Source organism: Styela clava, chromosome 8 (assembly GCF_964204865.1).
Source record: "Styela clava chromosome 8, kaStyClav1.hap1.2, whole genome shotgun sequence".
Classification (NCBI taxonomy): Eukaryota; Metazoa; Chordata; class Ascidiacea; order Stolidobranchia; family Styelidae; genus Styela; species Styela clava.
Genome location: NC_135257.1, coordinates 19,964,336 through 19,990,291, shown reverse-complemented (window position 1 = coordinate 19,990,291; position 25,956 = coordinate 19,964,336). Strand labels below are relative to the sequence as shown.

General features: G+C 37.6%; 1 protein-coding gene across 2 annotated transcripts in view; it reads left to right on the top strand.

The window, feature by feature from the left end:
- The first annotated feature begins 12,941 nt into the window (after positions 1-12,941).
- The window catches only part of LOC120345619 (collagen alpha-1(XII) chain-like), a 50,587-nt gene continuing 37,572 nt past the window's right edge, over positions 12,942-25,956 (top strand). For both annotated transcript variants that reach the window (XM_078115354.1, XM_078115353.1), the window contains exons 1-5: positions 12,942-13,121; positions 21,404-21,555; positions 21,955-22,057; positions 23,004-23,164; positions 23,936-24,095. In XM_078115354.1, coding sequence (XP_077971480.1) covers positions 13,016-13,121; positions 21,404-21,555; positions 21,955-22,057; positions 23,004-23,164; positions 23,936-24,095 — 682 coding nt within the window. In that variant the 5' untranslated portion in view covers positions 12,942-13,015. The remainder of the gene's footprint in view (positions 13,122-21,403; positions 21,556-21,954; positions 22,058-23,003; positions 23,165-23,935; positions 24,096-25,956) is intronic.

The window sequence follows — 25,956 nt, the reverse complement described above, 5'->3', positions numbered from 1 at the left end:
CTGTCTCTCTGTTAGCCCGACATCTTTGTATGTACAGAGGACTTACAGAGGAATACTTCAACAATTACTGATTAAAAGAAAACAAACCTGGTTAAGACATATTGAGAACTGACTTCATAACAAAAATGAAATTGTAAAGGAACTTTATGGATTTATGAGTGTTGTATAACATATGCCTTTAAAAATACCATGTAAGAGTTATTCTTTGTAAAATGAATAGCCGTTTGACAAATTTCCTGGTTTTCTAGAGACCACCTTGTATTTTCCTATTTCAAATACTGTTATATCGACTGTGGGTCGTTCATGTTTCGCGTATCAACTACCTTGTATATTGAATGTTTCGTTCTAAGACGTGGCCCAAACGTGGCCGACTATAATTCTCCCCAGTGAATCGGATTTTATATATTGGCATTGATGCATCTATACTGAGGATGTGGTTTATGACGTAACACACACTTTTTCACTTTTTGGCGCGCTTTGCAAGTATATAAGTGCCGATTTCGCCCAGACGTCGCATTTGAGTTTCAGAATTGCTTAGAAAAGCTTGGATGAGAAATTAAAAGTTTTTGGTCGCGATGCATTAGATCGAGGATTCTCAAACTTTGGTGTTATTGAGCATGTGAAAAGGTTGACCTAATTTTGCGGAACCCCACAATAAGTTTATAAAAAAAATAACAAACAGAAAAAACAGATTGTTACTTGTAACGATTAATGTTCCTGAGTAAACTAAAATTACTTTATTTAATGACTCGGATGTATTCGCTGCTCTGTATTCAAAAATATTCTGTATTTTGACAAGTGAATAAATAGCTCGCGAAGCCCTTCTCGTATGGAACACTTTGAGAACTTATGTATGGTATAAACCAGTGCTACTCAACTGGTGGACCGCGGTCCGAATACGGACTTTTCGACCATAAAATTTGGGCCGCGTCTGCTTGTTTATTTTGGCAGCATAAGCATCGTTTAGTTTTAGATGATTTTAGAAGATACAATAGATGATAGAATTTAATGCTACAATTTTAATACACAGCTATACAGTTTGTCGTACTGGTACCGATGTGCGATATTTGTGTCCATGTTTGCGAGCCATTTATTGCTCTTGTATTTAATTTTAATATTGCATTTGAAGTTTCGTTTATTTAATGAAATAAATTTACTGTAATGTCTGGACCCCATTAATTAGAAATTCTGTGAACGAACGATGCTGGTTGATTTGTGCGGGTCTTGAAGTAATTCAAGGCTATTTTGTCAGGAAAGCACCTAACTATACGAAACTCAATAGCTCTAGTCTAGTTAAATTGTTTAATTTAATTCAATTCCAGTTTTTTTGTTTTGTTATTAGATGAGGTCAGAATTAGAGTTAAGATCGAGTTTAGTAATTACTATCAAAAACGAGTTAAATTACCGTAAATATTTACTATTTTTACCTCAGAAAGGTCCATTGATCGTATCGGCATCATTATTTCAACAATAGTTTTACATTTACCTGACAAAATTACCTGATTTTGTTCTAAGATGAGTCCATTTTAATCATCCGCAGTTGAGATTCAGAACCGGAACTCGTGTTAAATTGTGTGTCAGCCGGTTTCATGAATGGCGGGAATCGAATGAAACTTTCTTTACAGAACTATATTAGATACCGCTATACCTCCAGTCTAGTTAAAATTGTTTAATCTAAGTCAATTCCAGGTTTTCTTTTTTCGAATGCGGTCGCAATTAGAGTTTAGATCGAGATTATTAATTACTATTGAAAGCAAGTTAAATTACCGTATTTTTTACTATTTGCTACCCTAGAAAGGTCCGTTGATCGTATCGGCATCCTATTGCAACAACGGGTTAAAATTATGAGACAAAATTACCCATTTCCGTCTCAAATGATCACTTTCGAAATTTATCAGTAGCTGAGATCTGGCATGCAGCCAATTTAGTGTTTATGCTGTTGTGTGTGGCTAAAAAGAAACGAGACTGACGTCACAGATTGCGCAACGCGATTAACCATTGGTAATCAACACTTTTACAGTGTGGTGTAATATGTGTTCTTTGTTCAACAGCTTTTTTGACACAATATCGCAATTATTTTTGCTCTTTAGGAGCCATAGGTGAATGTGATTAATTGCTTGTTGAAAAAAAAATTGCCGTGCGAGATCTGATTGAGTTTTTTGGCGATAGGGGGTTCAATTGCAGAATGACGATTGAGCAATGAATTAACATTAAATTTTGTGTCAAACTTGGAAAAACGGCGACTGCGACTTTGAAGAAATTGTGTGATGTTTATGGAGATTCTTCCATGTCCAGAACAAGAGTTTTTGAATGGCACAAGCGATTTGTGGGATGCAGGGAGGATGTGGAGGATGATTCGAAGTCAGGAAGGCCTTGCACTTCCACAACTGATACCAACATCGAAAAGGTATCAGTTGTGAGTTCAGTTGTGAAAGGCAGTTGATTCGCAGCGACCGTCGCTCAACAATTCGCGTCATTGCGAAGTTGGAAAAGACAAAAAAAAACGGTTCGCACCAGTTTGGTTGACACTTTTGGCTTGTGAAAGGTGAGTGCCAAAATGGTGCCAAGGCTGTTGACTGAGGAGCAGAAAGCTCAACGATTAAATGTTGCCCAGTTGACATGCATTTTTCCAAGTTTGACACAAAATTTAATGTTAATTCATTGCTCAATCGTCATTCTGCAATTGAACCCCCTATCGCCAAAAAACTCAATCAGATCTCGCACGGCAATTTTTTTTTCAACAAGCAATTAATCACATTCACCTATGGCTCCTAAAGAGCAAAAATAATTGCGATATTGTGTCAAAAAAGCTGTTGAACAAAGAACACATATTACACCACACTGTAAAAGTGTTGATTACCAATGGTTAATCGTGTTGCGCAATCTGTGACGTCAGTCTCGTTTCTTTTTAGCCACACCTCGTATTGTGTTCGCTTTTGAGTGTCAAATTGCCAGGGCGTTTTTGGCCGACTATTTCAAAAAAATTCTGTAGTCTTTTTTTTGTAAAATTTTTTACTCTTCATTGCAGAAAAGTTTGTTGATCGTGTCAGCGTCTCACTGAGATTTGGCATGTAGAACCCATTTAACGATTCCGCTGTTTAATTGTGCTTTCTCGTACTCGACTTGCGGCAAATTGTTCCTTGGTGAAGATTATCGGAGATATTGAGAGAGGCAGAGAGGACGAGTGAGGGAGATGTCGTCAGTGGCCATATTCCGTTTATATACACCAAAGCTATACAAGTGATTATCAAACTCTAATAATAGACTTAATAAGACTTTCAACGCTCGTGGACTCCCGTTGTTCTAGAGCAGAGCAACAACAAGAGCAATGTATTCTACCTACATGAGTGCTGAAAAGGGCCACACTCAATGGCTTGTCGGGCCGGGTTGTGGCCCAAGGTCGCCTGTTGCACACCCATGTTCTATGGTGGTGTGGTATGAAAGTATACGGCGCTTTCAACAATTTAAGTCTTTCGCGCCAGACAATTTAAATTATACCTTCTATATGCCTATAGTACTCTCTTGGTAGATTTCACAAAATCAACAATAGCTGGGAAAATGCTAGGGTTGCTTAAGATAGCTCTGAGTTGAAAATCAATGCCATAATCGCGGCATTTCATCTTAAGTATGCGTCTTTCATTTCTATATGCACGGCAGTTCATTAGAAAATATTCTACTGTCTCTGGAACATTACAGAAATCGAACAGAAGTCCATTATTATGACATCCTATTTTATAAAGGTGCTTATTTAAACGGCAAGGTCCTGTCTGAAGTCGAAATAAAATTTTGCCCATGTTCTATAATCTTTTCAAATACCTAGTTTTGCTTTCAACAATTTCTATCAGTTATTTTATGCGCCACGTATGAAAATTAAAAAGCCAACAAACGTAGTCAAAATAATAAATGCACTGGACGAAGACTGCGTTTGAAAAACCTTGAACTAGACTAAATGCTTAAATTTCCTGTAGTTAAAGATGGAAACGTCAATTGCTTATATTTTTTTATATATCTTATTTGGTCATAGTAGTTTTACCTTTACGATATTTTTATATGAATTTCCTCTTGAAAAACGATCAAAAAAGTTCGTTTTGGTATGTTGTTCTTATTATTGGTAATATCTTTACTCTAAAATCGCATATTGCACAAACATTTCTTTGCCACATAGATTTTTCACTTATCTGCCACGACACAGTCACTTACTTTACACAACATAAGCTTAAATACGCGATCAAGTTAGCGGTAATTTATGTCATTCGAAACCACATTAGGTAGTGGTTTTCTTATCAGATGCAAAGTTATAGCAGCATAACAATAGGGTGAGGATAATGTTACTGATATAAGAAGCACTGATAAATCTCAAACACATGAGTTGTTGAAGACAATGATATAAAAAACTATCAGCAAACTTTAGATCAGTGGTTTCCATCTGGGTGCCAGAAGCCCTCCGAGTTGGCCGCAGAGCAATTTAAGGGCGGCACAATGCTAGGTGCAGCTGTGTCCAGATCAGTGGTTTTCAAGTGGTGGGGGACGCTCCACAAGAGGGCGTAGACATTTTTTGAAAGGGGCGTGAAACTAATTGAAAATAAAAATATTTGTCAGATTTGATTTTGTCCGCATTATTTTGGATATTTACATTTCAAAACCTTTTATATATTTCATTACTTACGTTCCATGTATTTTCAACGTGTTTTTTGAATAAATCATACTTTCGGTTTTTGTAGCTTATTGTTACCTAGTTATTTTTGAGGTGGGGCGCAAGGCTAGACAAATTCTAAAAAGAAGGCTTGGCTTAATAAGTTTGAGAACCACTGTCACTGTGTTACTGCTATAATATGTGAAAAGCTGAACTACCTATATAATATTAAAATTGTTTATATACTTTGCTAGGATAAACATAGTTAAATCTGTATAACCGTATGTGCATGTGTTGTGTGTTTTATTGCTATGTGGTACTGTATATGTGCTGTGTAGAGTTTTACTATTTTGTGTGTTTCTGAACCATATTCTATGTGTTGGTGTGTTAATATGTGATAAATTGAACTACCAGGACATTAGACAGCCTTAAAATTACACCACAAAATCAGTAAAATTCACATGTTTTTTAACAGTACGCCTCCACTCAACTCACTACATTACCTGCCCATCAAGGATCTGAAACACTACGAGCTGTCACTTACGATAACAAAAGATTGTATGTCGGATAATTTGTGAGTGTAGGGCCAAATTACGAAACCTAACTCGTTAAAAAAACTTTTAAAATTGATTATCTCGGCTAAACATTTGGGAAAAGGGGATCCCGAAGTATGCGAACCAAGATGGCGGACATCGGAATGTAATATGTGTAATAGGTTAGGGTTAGGCCATAATTTTAGGTATAAATACTACGGGAGGCTCTTGGCTAGTCTTCGAACTGATAATAGGACTAAAAAAGGAAAATTGGAAAAAAATTATCGCCTAACCCTAACCTGTTACCCATGTTACGTTCCGATGTCCGCCATCTTGGTTCGCATACTTCGGGAGCACCTGGGAAAAGCTAACATTCTAAGCTGTACAGCAATTTTTCCCGGCACATTCGCCCTCTGAAACTCTTCATTTCCCTCTGAGTTGTCAAGTATTTAATAGATCCTTACTGGTGTCGGATAATTTGTGAGTGTAGAGCCAAATTACGAAATGTGACTCGATAAAAACACTTTTAAATATTGATTATCGCTAGCAAAAATTTGGGGAAAGCACTTTTTAAGTCTTCATAGCAGTGGTTCCCGTCTTTTTTTGCTACATTCCTCTCTTGTAACCCTGTTCACTTCTCCCTCGGTATGTTAAATCTGTTTTACGTTTGTTCTTCAGTATTTAATGCATCACAACCTATAATAACACGTGAAACTTCCAGTCAAACTTTTATATAGTTTGAATAATTTACATTGATATCTGAATACATAGGCGTAGGCAGGGGGGGGAGTTGGCATGCTCCCGAAAAGAAATTCAAATTTTTTTTCCACATTGCGGCATTTTCAGTGAAACACAAACGCCTCTTCGAACAACATTTTACTCTATTCTTAGACGATTTAATAAAAACTGACTTTTTTGGGTTGCTATCAAAAATTCTTTCACCAAATGACCAACCGATATAAATGAAAATGCGCGCTTGTATACCTTTCATAACTTCGACAGATAAGTAAGTCTGTAAAGCGATTCTTTACGACATTGTTAGACATCAGTGGCTACTTTTATCTGGCTTTGTTCGTTGCAAAAGGCACGGGTAAGCCTCTTATCCCATCATTATACAAAAAAAAATTGGGCCAAAAAGAAACTTTTGGGCTGGTAATAACAAGATATTACCAAATCCTAGAACCATACCCGGTTTTCAAGTCGAGTCACGAATTAGCCAATATGTGATAAAATGAACTACTGACTGACTGATCCGATCATTTTATTCAACATTTCCTGAGGTCTCCGTGAGGCAGCGTAATATGTGAAAGCGACAGACGATAGTAATGTGATCATTGTGAAGTAACAAAGTACCGTGAGAGACTTGTCGTTATGACACATGAATGCGAGTAAATGTGTTTGAGCTAAAAGAATATGGTTTATAGCAAGAATACGAATAAGAAATAAATTGTTTCAACTTGTTACGATTAGTTTTCAGTATGGATTGCTCATATTAGTGCCAATCCACCAATGTTATGCGTTACCAAAAAAACACTTTTTTGGTCTCTTTGAGTTTTAAAGATTTCGTTAGTATTTCTCGATTTTTTGTGGATAGGACTTCTCGATAACCAGTACTGTTTTTTTGGCGTCTCTTTCTACCCTGAAATGCTATTCTTATTTTATTCTACACCGTATAGGTACGGTACGTATTTTCAGCATTGGTGAAAAAATAAATTACAGTACTGATTACTGGACTGTGTTAATTTTCTAATACCTATTTGCGTGAAACAATCTCATTCTCAACTATGAAGAACAAGAACTCTTAAAAGAAATGCATAATTATGTCATGAACGGTATCGACAATTTGGTGCAATAAATTCATCGCCAACACTTGAATTCCCCGCTGAATTTTGTCGGCCATTGTGCTGTTTATTTTTGTCGCTTTCCCCGCATTGCCCGGCGTGTCATTACACTTTATTTCCCGCGGTTATAGTTTTCAAAGGTCTAGACTTATTAGAGCTCTATATTCGCCACAAGGCTTATTTGTATAGTTCATTAGACCAACCTGGTTCGTATTACTGAGCCATTTTCGTAGCATTTGGGACATTGTTGTGAACTGCTTGTCTGAGAACCTTTGTACGTATTACATCAATATGTTTACTTATTTTAAGAAATCGAGAAATATTGAAATTAAATAAAAACAACTGAGCCTCTGTGGCCCTTATGTTGAAAATCAAGGCAATCTAATTGCCAAAGGAAATCAGAAAAGTTGAAAAATGCTTGTCTGAAGAAAGCTGACAAACGTAACAGAAATATATTTGTGTTGGTGTGCAGCATAGCTTTTGAATTACATTGAATTTTAATTAAAATTTGAAATTTATTCTAGTATTATCTGCTCGAGTTTTAGAATTTTAGTCAGAAAATACTAAATTAATCTAGAAATATTATACACCCGTACTCAAAACCTAGAATAAAATTTCGTCGCTTCAGAAGTATGTGTACCAATACGGAGGCAACTAATTTTGTTCGCCTATTTTACATCAAGTTGTGTAAAGGGACTGAAACCTATGGTCAGTGGGATATTCAGTAGCTAACACAGACAGTCCCAGAACTCGTAATAGAACTAAAATGAGGAAAATCAGAATAAAATTATGGCCTAACCCTAACCTAGTACATATACTTCGGGAGTACCAAAATTTCTGTTTTTGTCTTTGCTTGCCTCTATAAAGGCACTCAAGATTAAGTTAAATTTCAAACTCAAAAGACTTAAGTAACCGATTTGTGATTACAAGGACAGGTTTATGGGCGATAAAAGTGTGTTTGGAGCTTTTGTGATTTTAGCGAAATGACGTAGCAAGTTCACAGTCTGCCAATGTCAAGTAGTGTCAATGTTGAAGTGTTCTAGAATTTGGAATCGGTGTTTATTCATGTTAATTTTGCTTTCAAAGAGATGATTTTTGTGTTAGAAGTCAATGCATATGGAACAAATAACTTGTTAACTTTTTCCATACCCGACATGGACTGGTATAATCAGACGACAGGCGTAGTTCGTCGTAAATCTAAGCCGCCTTATAGGCTTTCCTATCCCCCAGGATAAATCCTATCCTAAGTGTGTTTTGAGCTTTTGTAATTTTAGCGAAATGACTTTGCAAGTTTACCGTCTGGCAAAGTCAAGTAGTGTCAGTGTTGAAGTGTTTTATAATTCAGAGTCGCCGTTTATTTCTGTTAAATTAGGTGATTTTCCTAGCAAATGCTTATGTTTAAGAAGGCGCTCACATGGATAAAAATATATGTAGTTTTTTCGCTCTTGCCGCTGAGTTAAATATCTTTCGCCGTTTTGCCCGGTGCCTTTATTACAGCAAGGCTAAGCAATAGTCGCATTCTCTTCTCTTGCCTTCGTCACATGGAAAACCTTTTTTTTGTTGTTGTTGTGTGTGGCCCAGCAAGATGCCTGAAGTTGGTTATATGGCCCACCTACAAAAAATGTTGCACAGTCTTTATCTAAGACTTCAGGTAGATATTAAAGCAAGCATATGGAGAAAAACTTACGAGAAAGCTTACGACTCGCACAAAAAATATATTTTCCTTACCCTAACACTCTAATTTTTTCATTATGTTTGCAAATGGGCGAAGGGCATTGAACCGACACGGTGGGGCTTATTATCCACGCTTATATTATTCTTTATTACATTCTTTTGCGGATTAGAGACCCATGTCAGGTTATTATAACCGGCGTTATTTTAAGACTTTAATTCTCTAAAATTTCTTGCACGAAGGAAATCGAGTCTGGTCACTTTTGGGGGTTCTGTAGTGAGATAGACTTAGTAAGTAGTACAGGGTAACAAAAAAAATAGAACCTATAAATTTCTTAATTATTTAACTAAAATAATAGAAGTTTATTTAACACTTCTGTTTGTGTATGATTGTATTGGAAAGTTATAATAATTTCCATAGACGAGTTTTCAATAGTGCCGCAGTGTTCAATCAAATAATTCGAGTTGCTCAGACGACCAGGTATCCAGGCATCCAGACCGGATAGCGACTGTCAAAACAGCGACTGTCATAATGGCGAACGCATTAAAACAGCGACTGTTATGATAGCGACTTAACTTTTTGTACAGGAATGACAAATCAAAGTTAGTGTTAAGGTGCGGGGGATGGAAGGTGTGTGTGTGTGGTGTGTTGAGGGTGGAAGAGTGCGTGTGCGCGTAGGCCCTCATTTCCCCAATAAAATTTGACTCTAAGATTTGTTAAAAGTTGAGGTTCATTCTGGCAACAATCGAAGTTTTGGAGTTAAGAAAAGGTTGAAATTCAAGAGACGCAAACTTGTCTCGAGTGTTGCGGATGTAAATACTTCAGTAATTAAATAAATAAGATAATCTATTATGGACTGACTGTTAAAAACAATCAGAAGTAATTTTTTACTTTTCCTTTATTGGGTTAACGTGTTGAGACTATATATTGTTTTTCCATTGCTTAAGAGCTGTCAGTATTAAAGAGAAGCATGTAACTTAAAGTAATTGAAGTCAATACTGTCGGGAAACAGGTGGAAAGTAATTCCACAATGATCTTCGTTTCACTATTTATTTTTTTGTTCGTTTTTAAAGTGGTGAAACAATAAATAAGGGACGGCGACGGCGGGAACAAAAAGCGGGGTTGTGTGAAATTTGTTAGTTAGTTAGTTAGTTAGTTAGTTCCGAGTGTTGAGAATGTAGATACTTCAGTTTTTTGATAAAAATAAGATCATCTATCGTAGACAGATTGTTAAAAACAATTGGAAGTAATTTTAATATTTTTCCTTTATTGGGATAACGTATTGTGATTGTGACCTATGGCTTAATAGATGACAGTATATTGCAAGAAATATAGGACTAATAGTATTTCAAGTCATTACTGTCGGGAAACAGATAGATGAGAAGGTTTTCCCACAATCATCTTTGTTTAATACTTATTTTTCTTTTTCGAAGTGGGTGAAATAATAAGTACTGACTGATTTCTGAGCTAAAATTTATATATGACAGTGCCCCTAATTAGAATAAAAAAGTTTTGATAGCAAAGCAGTTGATATTCATTATTGCGACGAAGATCTAGCATAGCGCGGTTGAAGCAAGGGACGTGGCCAGGAATTTTCGAAGGGGAGGTGGTTCTGACATTAGTTAGTTAGTTAGCTAGCTAGACCGTATGAGCTGGCGTGTCCGGTCGGAAGCCGGAAAACGTTGGGTTTGAAGAGTTTTGAGGGTCTAAAAAACGTTTCAAGCTACGAAAATTTGCTATGTATCATGCCGGAAAATGTTTTTTTTGGACCTCCTGAAGTATGCGCACCAAGATGGCGCACAACCTGAACATAACATGTGTGTATCGGTTAAGATTCAGGTTGTGAGACATCTTGGTGCGCATGCTTTTGGAGCATTTTTTTTTTATATCTGAAAAGAAGGGGGTGGGGAGCTGCGTATTCCCCTGCATCCTGTTATGGAAATTTAGGTTTGATAAGATTACTCAAGTTTGATTGCCTTATTTTTCATTCATTCTTTATAAGAACTTACATATCGTGAAATATCAATGTCTTGCTTGTACAGCGCCTTGTTCGTAGCGCAAGGCGGGAATAAGTGACGTATGAAGAAAAAAGGACTCAATATGTATATATAGACAGCTGTAAATCAGGTCACATTTGACCCAGGAAATGAGGTCAATTGGGGTCAACCAATGACAATATCTGAGTCAGCATGAGACCCTCTTCAGGGTCGTTACGGGTCACTGATCCTAACTTAACCCTATTGTTCTTGAGTATTCAGCATTGACCAGTGACGTAAAATTTTCTCCGTTTTCAAATTGATTGCTTTTGCGATATCGTTTGATTGTGAAATCGTCCGGTTTTGTGTTAACTAGGCAATGAATGAATCAGATGATCTCCTCGATCGAGGTATCAAACTATACCGGCTCAAAAATTATTACTCGATTTATCACGACCCAGGGAGGAAGTGGGTATTCGTATTGTGTAGCCAGGACGGTCCAAACCTCGGCACATTCCGTGTGGCCCGAAGGACAGTTTTAGCGTGTATAAAGTTTAGATCAAATTTGGCTACAGCTGGAGGTCTAGAATCAGGAAAGATTGAAATTCAAGAATTTGCAAATATTTTTATTCATCGGCAGAATATTCTTAGCTATTACAACTGGAGTTGGGATTCCGAGATTTGAACCCTTTTCCTAATCCCGATGTCGAGAATGCTATTTATTATTATAGTTGAAGGAAGTAAACTCGCAGTATTTTGATCACGTTGGGTTTTCCCGACTGCGCAAGGCTTCTTCAAAATATTTTGCGGCTCTTCGATGTCACAACCCTGCTGTAGGCGATTATTATTCAACCAGTGTTCTCAATTACGCTATCAGATCCCGTAAGTGAAAAAATGTTACTCCTGTAGTGTGTGTTACTATAGAATAGGATCAAATCATAATTTTATTCCGGTTTTCCTTATTTTAGTTCTATTACGAGTTCGGGGATTGTCTGTGTTTGCTAAGTGAATATACCCCCTGCCCATAGGTTTCAGTTTCTTTACACAACTTGATGTAAAGTAGGCAAACAAAACCAGTTACCTCCATATTGGTACACACGCTTCTGGAGCGCCAAAACAATGGCTTTTATCGAGTGTCGCGCGGCCCCTCGCCAACCAAGTTATGATGCCTTTTTAATTTGTCAACTCCGTGACTAGCACTTCACCCCAAGTGTAATACATTAGGTGAGCAATGCAGAAAAAAATCGATCGTTCCAAAACTGGTTGTTACCCACGGTAAAGTAGTTGCTCATTCCAGGGGCGTAGCCACGGTTTTTCGAAGGAGGGGATTTTGAAATGTCTAATTGCCGAGTTAGACAGTAACAGCTAGCGCAGGGGTTCCCAAACCGCGACCCGCGGGCCAATTGCGGCGTAACGATTTATTATGGCCCGTCCAACTTGAGTCAAATAGTTAAACACTTTATGTTTTAACCTTTTTGTGTTCTAAATACCGCAAATTGTTACGTCATTATCACAGTGTAGGCACGTGTATATTCGTGACAATTCAATTATACCGGTATTCTAATTAAACGTACCGGTACCGCCCCCTTTGCGGGCGCTCTCCTCTCCTGGCCCGCGAATATTCTTCCGCTTCTAATTTTTGCCCCCGGTCAATTAATTTTGGGAACCACTGAGCTAGCGGGTACGGTCATAGGGTTTTAAGAGTCTTAATTGTCTAAAACGTGTTTCAAGGTGCGAAAAATTGCTATGTGTGGTACAGAAAAAGGGTACTCCCGAAGTATGCACACTAAGATGTCGCACAACCTGAGCCCTAACCTGGTACACAACCTGAGTTCAGATTGTGCATGATTGCCACCAGGTAAACTCATGTTGATAGTAAATGAAGCACAACCGGTGTTAGCAAAACGATGTAATTTGGCAAATTATGCTTTGCAAGTTGTGCTTCATTTATTATCAACTGAGTTCAGGTTGTGCGCCCTCTTGGTGCGCATACTTCAGGAGGTCCAAAATATTTTTTTCTTACATTAAAAAGGGGGTTCATCCCTGGCTCATATAAAGCCTTGTTTGGAGCATGAAAGTGTGAGTGCGAAAAAGTTGTATGAATATAAATGTATACATTCATTCACTGAGCAAATAAATTTGACACTCCAGTCAAAGACGCAACATAAATATAATTGTATATATGTATTCCTGTGGTAGACACATTCGACACTGACACTCTCGATAGATAAGGACGTGGTTAAATATTAACTACCGCTAACCCAAATCGTGTTTTATACTTATTTAGATTTAGGTACATAATATATATAGCTTAACCAATTACCCAATACACCGAGGATTTATTATATTCACACGGGAAAATGGAGCATCGAAATCCGGGAAGAAGTAACTTTTACCACCGAGGATTAACTTTTGGTATCATCATTATTTTGGCATGGATGACACCGCAAACAGAAGCTCAGAAAGGTATTCGATTCAATAATTATTATTTTTGATATTTTCAGGTTTGGGTATTAATATAAATTTAGGAATTTTTGTAAAAGCTCCTGACAAAAAACACCGCTCTGGGTAAAAAAAAATATAGTTATTATCCAGTTAGGTATAGGGCGACGGTTAGGAGGTCCGATTTCGCGGGAAGTTCAATTTTTCAAGTCATTCCTAACCCGAATCCCCAAATTAGTAATTACTAATTTGTTATTTTATATCGCGGTGGGGGTGTTTTCTAAAATGTCACACTTTTGCATTAGCAGTGGGGGCTTTGTACGAAAGATCCAAATTTTGTTTACCCTAAGTTATGGTTCAAAAGGGACTGTTGGATTAGTAGTTCTCTCATTTAGCGATAAAAAGCCAACAAACGAAAATGAAATAATAGATTCATTACGACAAAAGAATTCAACTAATTGCAGTTGATTTTAATGTAGCCACGGCGGATGGAATATAGTGAAGGATTCTGATCTGAGCCCCCTGAAAAACACTCCACATTCCCCCTAGGTGTGCAGGGGCCAAGTATGAAAACCTCCCAACTTAGACTATTTACCCACGCTCTCCATGTATCTACCTCGGAGATAAATAGCATTAAAAAAACAACTCTAGGATAATTAGCGGTTCCAAGGTAACCATAGTATATGTGTGAGCTTATCTTATTATGTAAACAGTAACACAATGTTTTCAAACCTTCAAACATGTCGCATATTTATCCATAAACGCCACTTCATCGGGCGCCAGTATTATACATAATTTCTTACAGATTAATCTCTTAAAATAGATGTGTGCAACTTGCGTTTTAGTTTTTAATCTGGTACATGTGAGCAATTCCGATTCCTTTGCCTTGCAAAGCCTATATATGAGACCAATTTATTATCTATGCTTTTGACGATACAGTACCAAGACAGCTTGCTTGAGCGAATCGAACAACGCATATCTTAAGATCAATAAACAAATTTTTTCTGTGCAACTTCTATGGTAAATGAAGGTGCGGCTAGCGGTTTCACCCAGTTATTTGTACTGGCCACTCTGTACTAAACGTTGCACACTCATGTCTTGAAGTACGAGTTACCGGCAAATTTAGAATAAGCCCAACATTTTTTAACTTGTCTTGAACTAACCCAAGATAAAGGATATCAAAGAAAGGCAGTCAGGAAATTGCGGGTCCGAGTTGTCCATAGTGTGTGTGAGCTAATCCCATTATATACAGGCCAACGTGATCTTTTTAAAACATTAAATTTGTTTCCGCGAATGCCAATACACGGGCACCAATATCAAAACAATGTCTCACATCCTTAATTTTCCACAACTCATTTCATAAAGCATAGGTTACAATTTTACCTGATTTAACAATATTTTTATGTTGCTATGCAAACGTGCGCCCTCAAGAGGTCAAAAATTGCAAGGTTAAGAGGTTCAACAAAACAAATTAAATCTATCTTAAAATAGATCGTTCTACAAGGGTCAAAGATCAACGCTTCGTTTTTTCATTTCTATATTTTGAACACTGATCACACTGTATTTTCTAACTGAAGTAATGGAACCTTCGCGAAGAACCCTTTAAAATTAGAAAATATGATTGTTAAGAATCCACAAAGATTATGGGTCAGCGCTTCAATATGTCATTCTCACATTTTGAACAGTGATCGCCCTGTCTCGTCTAACGTAATGGAGCCTTTGCGTGAAATATTTTGGCCAATTTGTTGAGATGTATCCAGAAAAGGGTCACGGCGGGTCATCCTAGGGATATATTAAAAGCTTCAATTGTTTCCATGCTAGTTGTCACTCATGCACTTCATCTATTTTGGAATTCAACAAAAGTTTTTCATCGGAAAAATGAGTGTTGGGGTCTTGCTTTCAAAAACCCGCATAAGACGTGGTTGTAAGTTGAAGCTTATCCAGGAGATTTCTATGTTAAACCTGTTCTAAGCTAGTTATGAATCTACAAATGATATGGATCAACACTTCAATAATGAAGTCTCACAATATGAACACTGTCCATGCTGTCTCGTCTAATAAAAGGAAATGTAGTCTTCAAGATAAAGATTATGGCCAAATTTGGGGGGATGCATTCATTCCCTGGGGGGTCATTCTAACGATATACTCAAAAACGTTAAAACGATCTTTACCAGCTTTTCTACATAAATAGTATTCATAACGACCACAGATTTTCTAGAATATTTCAACTAAAGTTTTTTATCGAGAGTAGCCGTGTTTTAGAATCATCCACGGGCCACAACCCGGCCCGTCAAACCACCTAGTGTGGCCCTTGTCAACACTCTTTTTCCCTATCAAGCCTAAAATTCTAATCTGACAGTTTATGTTAAAAAAAAATAAAAATACATGTTGCTTTTTTTCCAATTGTCGCTGCGTTAAATCTTTCGACGTTTTTTTCTGTGTATTTATTACTGTGTATTTATTACCCGCGGCGCTCTGGCCGTCGCTAATGTATTTCGTGGCTGCATGCTTTCATAACGCTTGTTTACAACATTATATTGTGACATAGGAATATGTGAAAAATAATTTTACGGTGTGAGCCAGCTAGATGTTTAAAGTGCATGAAACCGACATTTCCTAACAAAATAAACATATATCAGAAAGGAAAATCATGAAACGATAAGTGCGTATTAATAAATTTTCCTGAGTGGTTCAAGAGTCTTGCTGCACACTAAGACAACTATATTTCTTTCGTAGTTGAACTATGTATTTCTGAAGAAGTCTGACCTTGGTCAGACGAAACGTTGTGTGTTAGTGTACAGAAAGAATCACTTAGAATAGTTATCTTTACTCTTGCTACAGAATCCTTGCATTATATGCTAATGGCTTTACCGGCACAAAAGCATAGAAGAAGAGTAAGTAACTAATCTCGCTGAGACCAAATCATTGATAAATTTTGCTCTCACCTCTTAACAAGACTCCAGACAAGCAATTAATAAATGACCCCGATTCACTAACCACAGGCGATTTGCACACACTGCAAGCTATTGTGATCGGTATAGAGCAGGGATGGCGAACCACTGACCCGCGGGTCACAAAGTGACCCACCGCGTTTTTTCGGTGACCCGCCAAGGCACGAATGAAATAAAAACATACTAACTTGTAAGTGATAAAAATTGATAAAACCGGCTTCAAACAAAGTTAACAGTAAGTAAACTACATAATGTAACGTCAGTTGGGCAGCCAGACCTGCGAACGCTCAAATTCAAATTTCCGGATCGGTGTGGTAATTTTCGGAACTCCCAATCTTGGACGCACGTGTTCACACATGTATACCTTTAAGCAACTATTGGCTGTGATATGGTTTATGACAAAACAATCATTCTTATTAATACTAACATTGATAAAATATTTGTGACCCACACTCTTCTGTTCCGTGATTAAAATATATTTTTTGACCCATTCATCGAAAAAGGTTCGCCATCCCTGGTATAGAGCATGGGTGGGCAATTACCTTCCTAGGTGGGCCGGTTCCAGATAATAGCCTTGCTTACTGGGCCGGATGCTCAAAACTGAATATAAAACTATCAATGGAAACAGTTTATTTGCAAAATCGCCAGTGGCCAAACCGTGAACAACAGGGGTAGTCAATCACTTGTCTGAGTCGGCCAGTCACAGATCATATAACTGCTTACTGGGTCAGAGACTCAAAACTTCCAATATGAATAAAAATAGTCTATTTGCAACAGCTTGTTCAAAAGATAGGCTGATTTTTATATAATAAGAAGCACGATGTAACAATCGAGGTCATTATGACGTTATTTCCATTGTTATTTTCAACTCGTAAAATCAGCAGACGCAAGTGGGTCGAATGAAACACCTCGGTGGGCGGGATCCAGTCCGCAAGCCGCAATTTACCTGCCCCTGGTATAGAGAAACCTCCTAAATGTGTAATTCAATATTTATAGCGTCTATTCGCTATTTGCCAACTCGGGAAAAGAAATAAATCAACCGGCGTCGTTGCTTTGAAAATTTTCCGATTCATGAGTCTGATATTTATATGATGTTTGTTAGTTTAGGTGTGGGAAACCGCGAAACCGACTACATCCCGTAGGATACAATAAATGGGAATTGTTAGTTGTGCGAAAACCGTTTCCGCTAATATATTGGATGACGCGTTTTGGGTTTTGTACCGATGGTGATGGTGATTTAAACATGGGGCTTTCTAGCTAAAAGGTGCAGATTCATAATAATTTGTCGGCGTAAAAATCTGAAAAAACCGCGACAGGTGCAATGAATGGGAAAAGTACTTTTGTGCGAAAACCATTTGCGAGAATACTTGTTTCGAAACATTGGTTTCTAGAAATTGGATTTGATAATCTGTTATGGATTAAGATAGATTGAAAGGATCATGAGTTGAGTAAACATTAAAAGTAGGGTTCCTGAAAAATTGGAGATTTAAACATCTTTATGGTTCCCTCGCTAAAAGTGCGGGTTCATAATACATTGTCGGCGTATAAATCTGCATCCCGTGAGGTGCAATAAATGGAAATGGTACTTTTGCACTAAAACCATTTCCGCTAATATATGTTTCGATTGGACGACGCGTTCTGTGTTATGTACCATTCCATACTATACTAAACAATCTTGTAGACCCGAAAACACAGCGTTGGGTGCGATAAATTAAAATAGTACTTTTGCGCGAAAACCGTTTGCGCGAATATACGATTTGGATTATTTGGGTATGCCTATACAAAGCTTAGTTTAAGACACAAATCTAGATCACATCTCATACGAACACTCAATGAATTACCTGAAAGAGGAATTACTCAAAAAGTGATAGTAAACTAGCAACACCGCGTATGGCGCAATAAACGGGGATAGTACTTTTGTGCAAAAACCGTTTGAGCAAATTAATGTTTTGAATTATTGGATGTTTAGGCAAATGGATTTTATACGCTTGGGGTGACGATGAGTATAGGACTTGTATGGGAAATGATTAAATAAAGACAGAAGGAAGTCGAATTCATTAAAAATTTGGTGGTTTAAACATGGTTTCCTTTTGTTATATGTACCCATTGCGTATAGCGGTCTTCTAGAATTGCTAAAAATTAACATTAGTTACAAAGAGTTTACTTCGAAGCAAAAGTATGAATCGCCCTAAAAAGAAATGCGCAACAGTAGTTCCCCTAGACCAGAGGCGGGCACTTAGACTAGCGGGGCATGTAAGTACGACGTAAAAAGTTACATTTTGAGAACAATATTCACAATGTTACAAATGCAACAGTGAAAACCTAAATTTAACCGCAATCTTAACAAATTTCTTGAGCTATTTTTGGCTAAAACATCAAAATTCGATTTCGGTTTGATTGTGGCAGCATCAGGCGGAACTGATTGAATTATCCAACGCGGGTTGTACTATGCCCATGTCTGTTCCAGACGCTCATAAGACGCTTCCTCGAAAAAATAAGCAATGAACGACTTACAAATTCCACACATTTCCTCCTCCATTACCATAATTCAATATTGCATTTTGCAATTGCATTCATTAGTCTGCTGACCCCAATGTAACCCGAGATTTCCGGATTCATTTCCTTATTTTTGAATTAAAATTAAAAATTATGTCAGCATTTTATCCGGAAGAGCTGTCTAGAACTTTATGAAAATACAATTAAGTACTTCTCAAACAACTTAAATAATTTGCCAACAACGAGTCTCACAACAATATTCCAAACTTGTTGTTTTTCTTGACTTTTTGTCGCAAAATTCCAGCTAAAATGCTCACAAATACACAAGTATAGACTGCCAATAACAAGGGAAATACGATTAGTAATATAACACTTGAATGCGAAGAAAAAGCCGTCGTTAGGTCATAATCATTTAAAAAAGTTGGTTCCAGTGAGACATAACTCGATGATCTTGTTTTCACTGTCTACTCTGTCGCAAAAATTCCGGCTAAAATGAGCACAAACGCTCTCAAGTACAGACTCCCAATAACAAGGGGAGTAATTAGTAATATAATACTCGAATCCAACGAGAATACCGTCGTTGCTTCAGAGTGATTAAAAAGTCATGAACAAAAAAATGCTGCTGTTTAGTATATGCAACAATACACAAGTGTGTGTACCAATATGGAGGTAACTAATTTTGTTCGCCCACTTTACATCAAGTTGTGTGAAGGGACGGAAGCCTATGGGCAGGGGATATATTCGATTGACTAACACAGCCGGTTCCCGAACTCGTAATAGAACTAAAATAAGAAAAATCGGAATGATATTATGGCCTAACCCAACCTGGTACATACACTACGGAAGAACCGATATTTTTAGGTTTTGTGGAAATTTTTAGGAACTTGCTATAAACTTTGTGCTCGCCAATTAGCTCAAACTTGTTCCCATTTGAGGTCAAATATTTTCATTTCTATGTAATTATGCTCCTAGCTATAGAGTTTGACCCATAAATAAATACTCCACCCGTTCACTCAAAACAAGGCTGTTTCCATACAGCACTGACAAATATAAAGATCTAATAATTTCGGAATGATGGGCACGTAGACAAGAGACGGGGTTTGGACGCCCCCCCCCCCCCTCCCCCCCACTTGTAAAAAAAATAAAAATATGCATCTTACACAGCAATTTTTTGTATTTTGAAACGCTTTGCTATCACAACGCTCCCAGGTAATCTATCTTATTAAACCACAAGATCAAGTTACGTTCGATTTACTAAGCCCTCAAAATTGCTTAAAATGTTAAATTGCCGCAACATAACCACCGTATAATTGGTTATCTTAATTATGTGGTTAGCCCTAAGTTCGCATAATTCAGAATTATCGGTGTTTTGTTAGATTCGTCATGACTACCCTATTTATTTTGACGTATCCTACGTTATTTTGGCGGGAAGAATTGTCAAAAATTTTAAAGGCTTGTTGAAACGCGGTTAGGTACTATATATGGTTATTGCCCCACCACCTATTTAGCCCCCCCCCCCCCCCTTCCTCCCTATCTCCGACTAGCAATATAGCAATTTCCAGAGCTTTTAAGACCCTCAAAAATTTTCATCCAGGTAGTTGAAACGATCTAATTGGCAATTAGAAATTTCAGATGATTTTGCTCGCGCGGGTCGGACCACCTCCCAATTTTGGAATGTAACAAAAAAAATTCTCTGTTAGCATTCAAGTCTGCAATTTAAGTCCCGCTGTACACTAACAAAACTGTATTTCTGTAACGTTTCGTTTCACAAAAATCAGACTTCCTCAGACAAGCAGTTTACAACAATGACAGGAAAAGAACAATCACGCTATTTAAATATACGGCAATAAATAAATTTCTTCGAATAAAATTCTCAGATTATTTGTGACCAAATAAAATAATGCATTCGTGCATTATACGCAGGCTTGTCCATGGGACATATTTTTCTGTCCCACCCTATTGAAATTTAAGCCCGTCCCATCTCCCATTGGAAATAATTTTCAACAAAAAATGCTAAATTCAGGTTTAAATTACATGTACAAATAGACGTGCAAAACAAAAAAATTTACTGATAAAGTCTGAATGAATGAATAAAGTCTCCTAGGATAGGATTCGATCTACATGTTTATCCCGGGGGAGAGGAAAGCTGATAACATGGCTTAATCATATGGAAAACCACAGCCTCTCGTTCGTTTCAGTTTATGTCGGGTATGTGACTAGTTAGCCAGTTATTTGTTTTCGGAAGCATGGACTTGATGGTGCAGGAAGCCGTAACCGACCAGCGGTAACGTGAACCATTCTACAGTGAGTCCAGCAATCCTCGCACACAGAGTTGTGGTGGCTAGGAGAAAAGCGATTTTTTCATAACGATAGGAAGAAAAATTCGTGTCTCACGTGTCCCATGGGAAATACAAATGTGTGCTGTCCCATCCCATACCATGGGACGTTTCCCCTGTGAATCCCATTCTCATGGACAACCCTGATTATACGCATACGGATCCACCAGCGATAAAGGCAATAATGAAGGATTGTGAATTAGTCTCGCGTAACTTCTACTGATATTTTACTCACCCCTTTGTGTTTTATTTCAAGAGTCCCGCTGCACACTAACAAAACTGTATTTCTGTAACGTTTCGTCTTACCAAAATCTTCCTCAGCAAGCAGTTTACAACAAAGACAAGAAAAGAACAATCATGCTATTTAAATACGGCAATAAATAAATTTATTTGAAATAAAATCCAAGTACTGCATTCTTGCATTATACGCATCCACAAGCGCAAAGGCAATAAGGAAGGATTGCCAATTAGTCTCGCGTAATTTCTACTGATATTTTACTCACCTCTTTGCGTTTTCTTTCAGAGGAATGTCGACAGCGTCCCATGGACATCGTATTTGTCATTGACGGCTCTAGAAGTGTGAGGCCATGGAATTTCAAGACAGTCCAAGATGCCGTGAAAGACATGGTGGACGCATTTGAAAAAATTGGACCCGAGGAAACGCAGATCGGTCTGGTGAGTTTGTTCTTAAATGAATCTGAGTTTTGTCTTCTTTTATTGCAATCACGAGCGCGAAAATGTCTCACAACCTTTATTATTTGAAACTGATTGTGTGGATGAATTGTTTGGGCAATAGATGTTTCCCCGAGCATCGACTTCCCTGTTTATTTCTGTAACAATGGCCAATCAGTATTGAGTCAACAATGACGTAACAATGCCAATTTGTGCCGTCTCTCAGACATTGCGACATTTTTTTCAAAGGCACGGAGTAAGCGTCGTATGACGTCATTATATAAAAATGTGCCGCCGCCCAATTATATTATATAATATTATTTTTTTTTTTACATTTTCCCTGGACTCCATCGGTATGCTGTTTCAATGTCAATAAATTTTAGCTTTGTTGTCTTATTTCAGGTTCAATACAGCAGTAGGGTGAGGCAAGAATTCAAGTTGAACGATTATTACTCGAAAGAAGAAGTGAATGAAGCTATCGATGGAATCAAATACATGGAAATGGGTAAGTAATGATTTATGGCAGTGGTTCTGAAACTTTTACATCCCCCATACACCACCCTGACCCCCCCCCCCCCCCCTTTAAATTTGTCAAGTCTGGCGCCCCAACTCATAACTACAAGCTACAAATACCAGATAGTAAGGCAAAATTATGTTTTATTTAAAAAACATGTTGAAAATACGTGTATGGAACGTAAATAATGAAATAAATGAAAAGTTTTAAAAACAAGCTAAATTTGTTATGATTTTTATTAGTGCAGTTGTTTTTAGCCGACAAAATGAGAAATGTAAATATCCAAAATAAGACGGGCAAGATCAAATCTAATAAATATTTTCATTTTTGAAAAAATTTTCATTTTTCGGGACTGAGATTTCAGTAAGGCTATTTTAAGTCTTGCCATATTTACGGACGTCTAAGTCTATCTACGTCACTTTTTTCGAATGATATTATCAAATATCTTATTTGACATTCACGAAATAAGCTATCATAATGCAAAGTGCTTTACTTGCGTATTATAACACAAAAAGGCTTCGCCCTGTGATCTTAATTCTTCAGTATGCTGTTACTACGGTTACCTTGCTTGACTTGTATTTATGTATGTAGTGGGTTAGTTTGTTTGTTGTAAAGTTTTTTTTAATGATAAAATGTTTTTCTTTTTTCCGATTACAGATAGACCTATTAATCACGGGTGTCGCTGCTTGATTGATAAGCAGTATTGTTTCTCCCTCCCCCTTTTACCCTGAAATGCCATTTTACGTTGTTTATTATTTTTTGTACAAAGTGTATTTATATAATGGCGACGAAATGGAACTCCTAATGTATGCGCACAAAGATGGCGCACAACCTGAACTCCGGTTAAGATTCAGGCTGTGCGACATCTTGGTGCGCATGCTTCAGGAGTACCGACTAAATAAAATGCTGATTACTGATACTATAAATCTTTTCAAAGGCACAATGACCGGGCGAGCTCTCAAATTCATCACTGAATATTCCTTCACCGCAGCCTACGGTGCCCGTTCAGACAACCCAGATGTGCTTAAGGTTGCAGTAGTTATCACTGACGGACGAGCCCAAGATAGGACAGTCCCTTTTTGGCAAAAAAAAGCAAAGGTAAGGATATGAATTGACGTAAAACGAACGTCCTTGAATAGGATTTACATGTTTATCCCGGGGGAGAGTAAAGCCGATAACACGACTCAATCATATGGCGAGTATCATATGGTTTCACAACACTTTGGAACTAACGAACCATTCAATTTCGAATTTTCAGATCTCAAAGAAGCGTTTTTTTTTAATTCCGTTTTTCAGGTCGCTTGTGCATTGCTTCTCCACCAGTGTCTTTATCAAACTCGGCTCTTACCATACCGGTACCATACTATGCTGTAGTGGACTTTTGTGTCCTTATATTCGGGCGGAGCAATGGTATTCCTAACCGGGGGCACGTGGCCCACCAAGAGGGCCACAGAGAAGTTAGAAAAGGGGCCACAATGCTCTGCGCAAAGCTGATTTTTTTTCTTTACAAGAAAACTCACCGTTCTTCCTATTTTCATTGCCAGATAAGATTATTATTATTCCACAGGGTGTTTGACTTTATTTTGCATGAATTGTTTGAACCTAATGGGATTTGGAATCTACCAATTAGAATAACACTATAAATATCACTGGAATGATAAACAGGGAGCCATGGGAACTAAAAGCCCCCGGAAGGGGGACAAGAGCAATAAAACGTTGAAACCACTGGCTTAGCAGTTAAAGCGTAAGAGTCGTGTACAGAATTAACGATTTCCCCCCACGTTTACAAGAGACGGGTCAGGCTATAAAATCGGGCGGGTGTTTTTTTGTCACTTCGTGAATTAATAACAATTCATAAACTCATTCTAGGACGCGGGAATCATCCTTTTCGCCATTGGTGTCGGTCGTCGGATCTCTGACAAAGATCTGCTCCTGATCGCCTCGGAACCGAAAGAAAAACACAAATTCTACGTCAAGAATTTTGATCTGATCGGAAGCATTCCTGTTATGTTACATGAACAGATTTGTGGTAAGTTGTCGTGTATTTTTGTTGTTTGGTGACCCGTAATAGAGTAGCATTAGGATACAACATGGGTTAATCAGTTTAATGTTTAATGTACCATTTTATACATTTGATTCGAAAGACAATTTTTAAACTAGTGCAAAACATAAATCTCACGATTTCGAGAAAATACATAGAATCAGAGAAGCGGTGCGCTTGCATAACAATGCCGACTCAACTGGGGTGCGGAAAATTTTAATACATTGGTCGCAAGCTTGATAGTTTGGCAAGCCCTGGACTAAATACGTCAAAATGATTAGCAATACTATACGCAAATACAAATCCTGATATTGAGCTTTATTGCGAAGCAAATCACTACATTTTCGAGACACCGTTCTGGACATACTCTTTCTTATTACTTATCGATCTTAAGATCGGTAAGTATATTGATAGGTATTTGTCTGTCTATGTGTCTTATCTCGGACCAGAAGCCTATTGATTTTGGGCGAATTATGTCGTATAATTAGCGAGTTATCAATCAATTATTGATATAGTGATCTAGATCAGTGATTCCCAAAGTGGGCGATATCGCCCCCCAGTGGGCGAAAACGATACAGAGGGGGGGCGAAAAAGTCTAAGGGGGCGATAAGGGGGCGATTTCGCGAAAGCTGTTTTATGTTCGGCGCACTTAATTCTGTACTTTGTGTGCATTCGCAGACTTGAATCATGTGGGCGATATTCACACGCGAAAGGATTACTGGTCTCGTCTTTGCAGTAAGGTAAGGTAGTTTGCGTATCCCAGTGGTCGGCAAAATACTGCCGAAGTAAAATAATCTGGCCCGGGACGATTCACTGAATGGACCTTTCCCCGACCTTTGACCGCGGAAAATTCTTTCCATACTTTACCATTTTAAAATTTTCGGTGCTTATTTTAAGAGTGGTTTCGCGAGCTGTGGCCTGTAAAATGGGGTATTTGATTCAAACTATCATTCTAATACACACCATTTAACAATCTGCTTTTTAAAAGTACCGATAAAGAATTTTAGCCTAGTCTATCACAGCTATTTCTACACTAATTTTTTATTGCTGTATTTAAACTGAAACTCATAGAAAGACAAAGTAATCATTGACTTATTTGATTTATATTTAAATTTCCGAAAAACAACTAAATACTAACGAATATAATTCAAAAACGTGAAAATGAGGTAGTGCTCACGACCACCCCTGAAATCTGTCCGAGTGAGAGTGTCTGAGCGCCTGCGAAAGGGGCATTGTTACGTTTTTTGCATCTTGCTGATTGGCCAATGTCACGAAGTAAACAAGGAAGTCTATGTCCGGGGAAATATCCAAACGGCGGTTTTGACGATGAAAATTTTTTATTTATAATCTACGCTCGAGGAGTAAATTACATTTTTTTACGTAACAGAATTTATCGTGAGACACGTTTAGAGTAAATTATACTATATCCTAACAATTTAGTGAACAGCCACTCGTTTAACGAGCCTACAATTTAATTATAATTAGACAAATGGAAACACGCAGAAAAGTTGATGCTGAGTGCAGGGGTTCAATAGCACAGTAAATATTCGAATATATTGCAAAGCAATAAGGAAATAAAATTCATATTCATATTCGGGAGATTCATCATGCTTGATTTTTGTAAGAATGTATCTTCTTAAAGAAAATATATATTTATCAAAATTTCACAAATCGTGCGAAAATATTCACTTCGATGTTTGGAAGTACATATTTGTGCAAACCATTATTTTCGAAAATGAACATTACAAAGAACAAGCAAAGAAGTGGGTTTGGTGATGCCCATTTAGAAAATGTTTCAATCTTGGCGTCGTAAAGCTATCCAGCGTGATTCAGCAACAAGACAATGTCA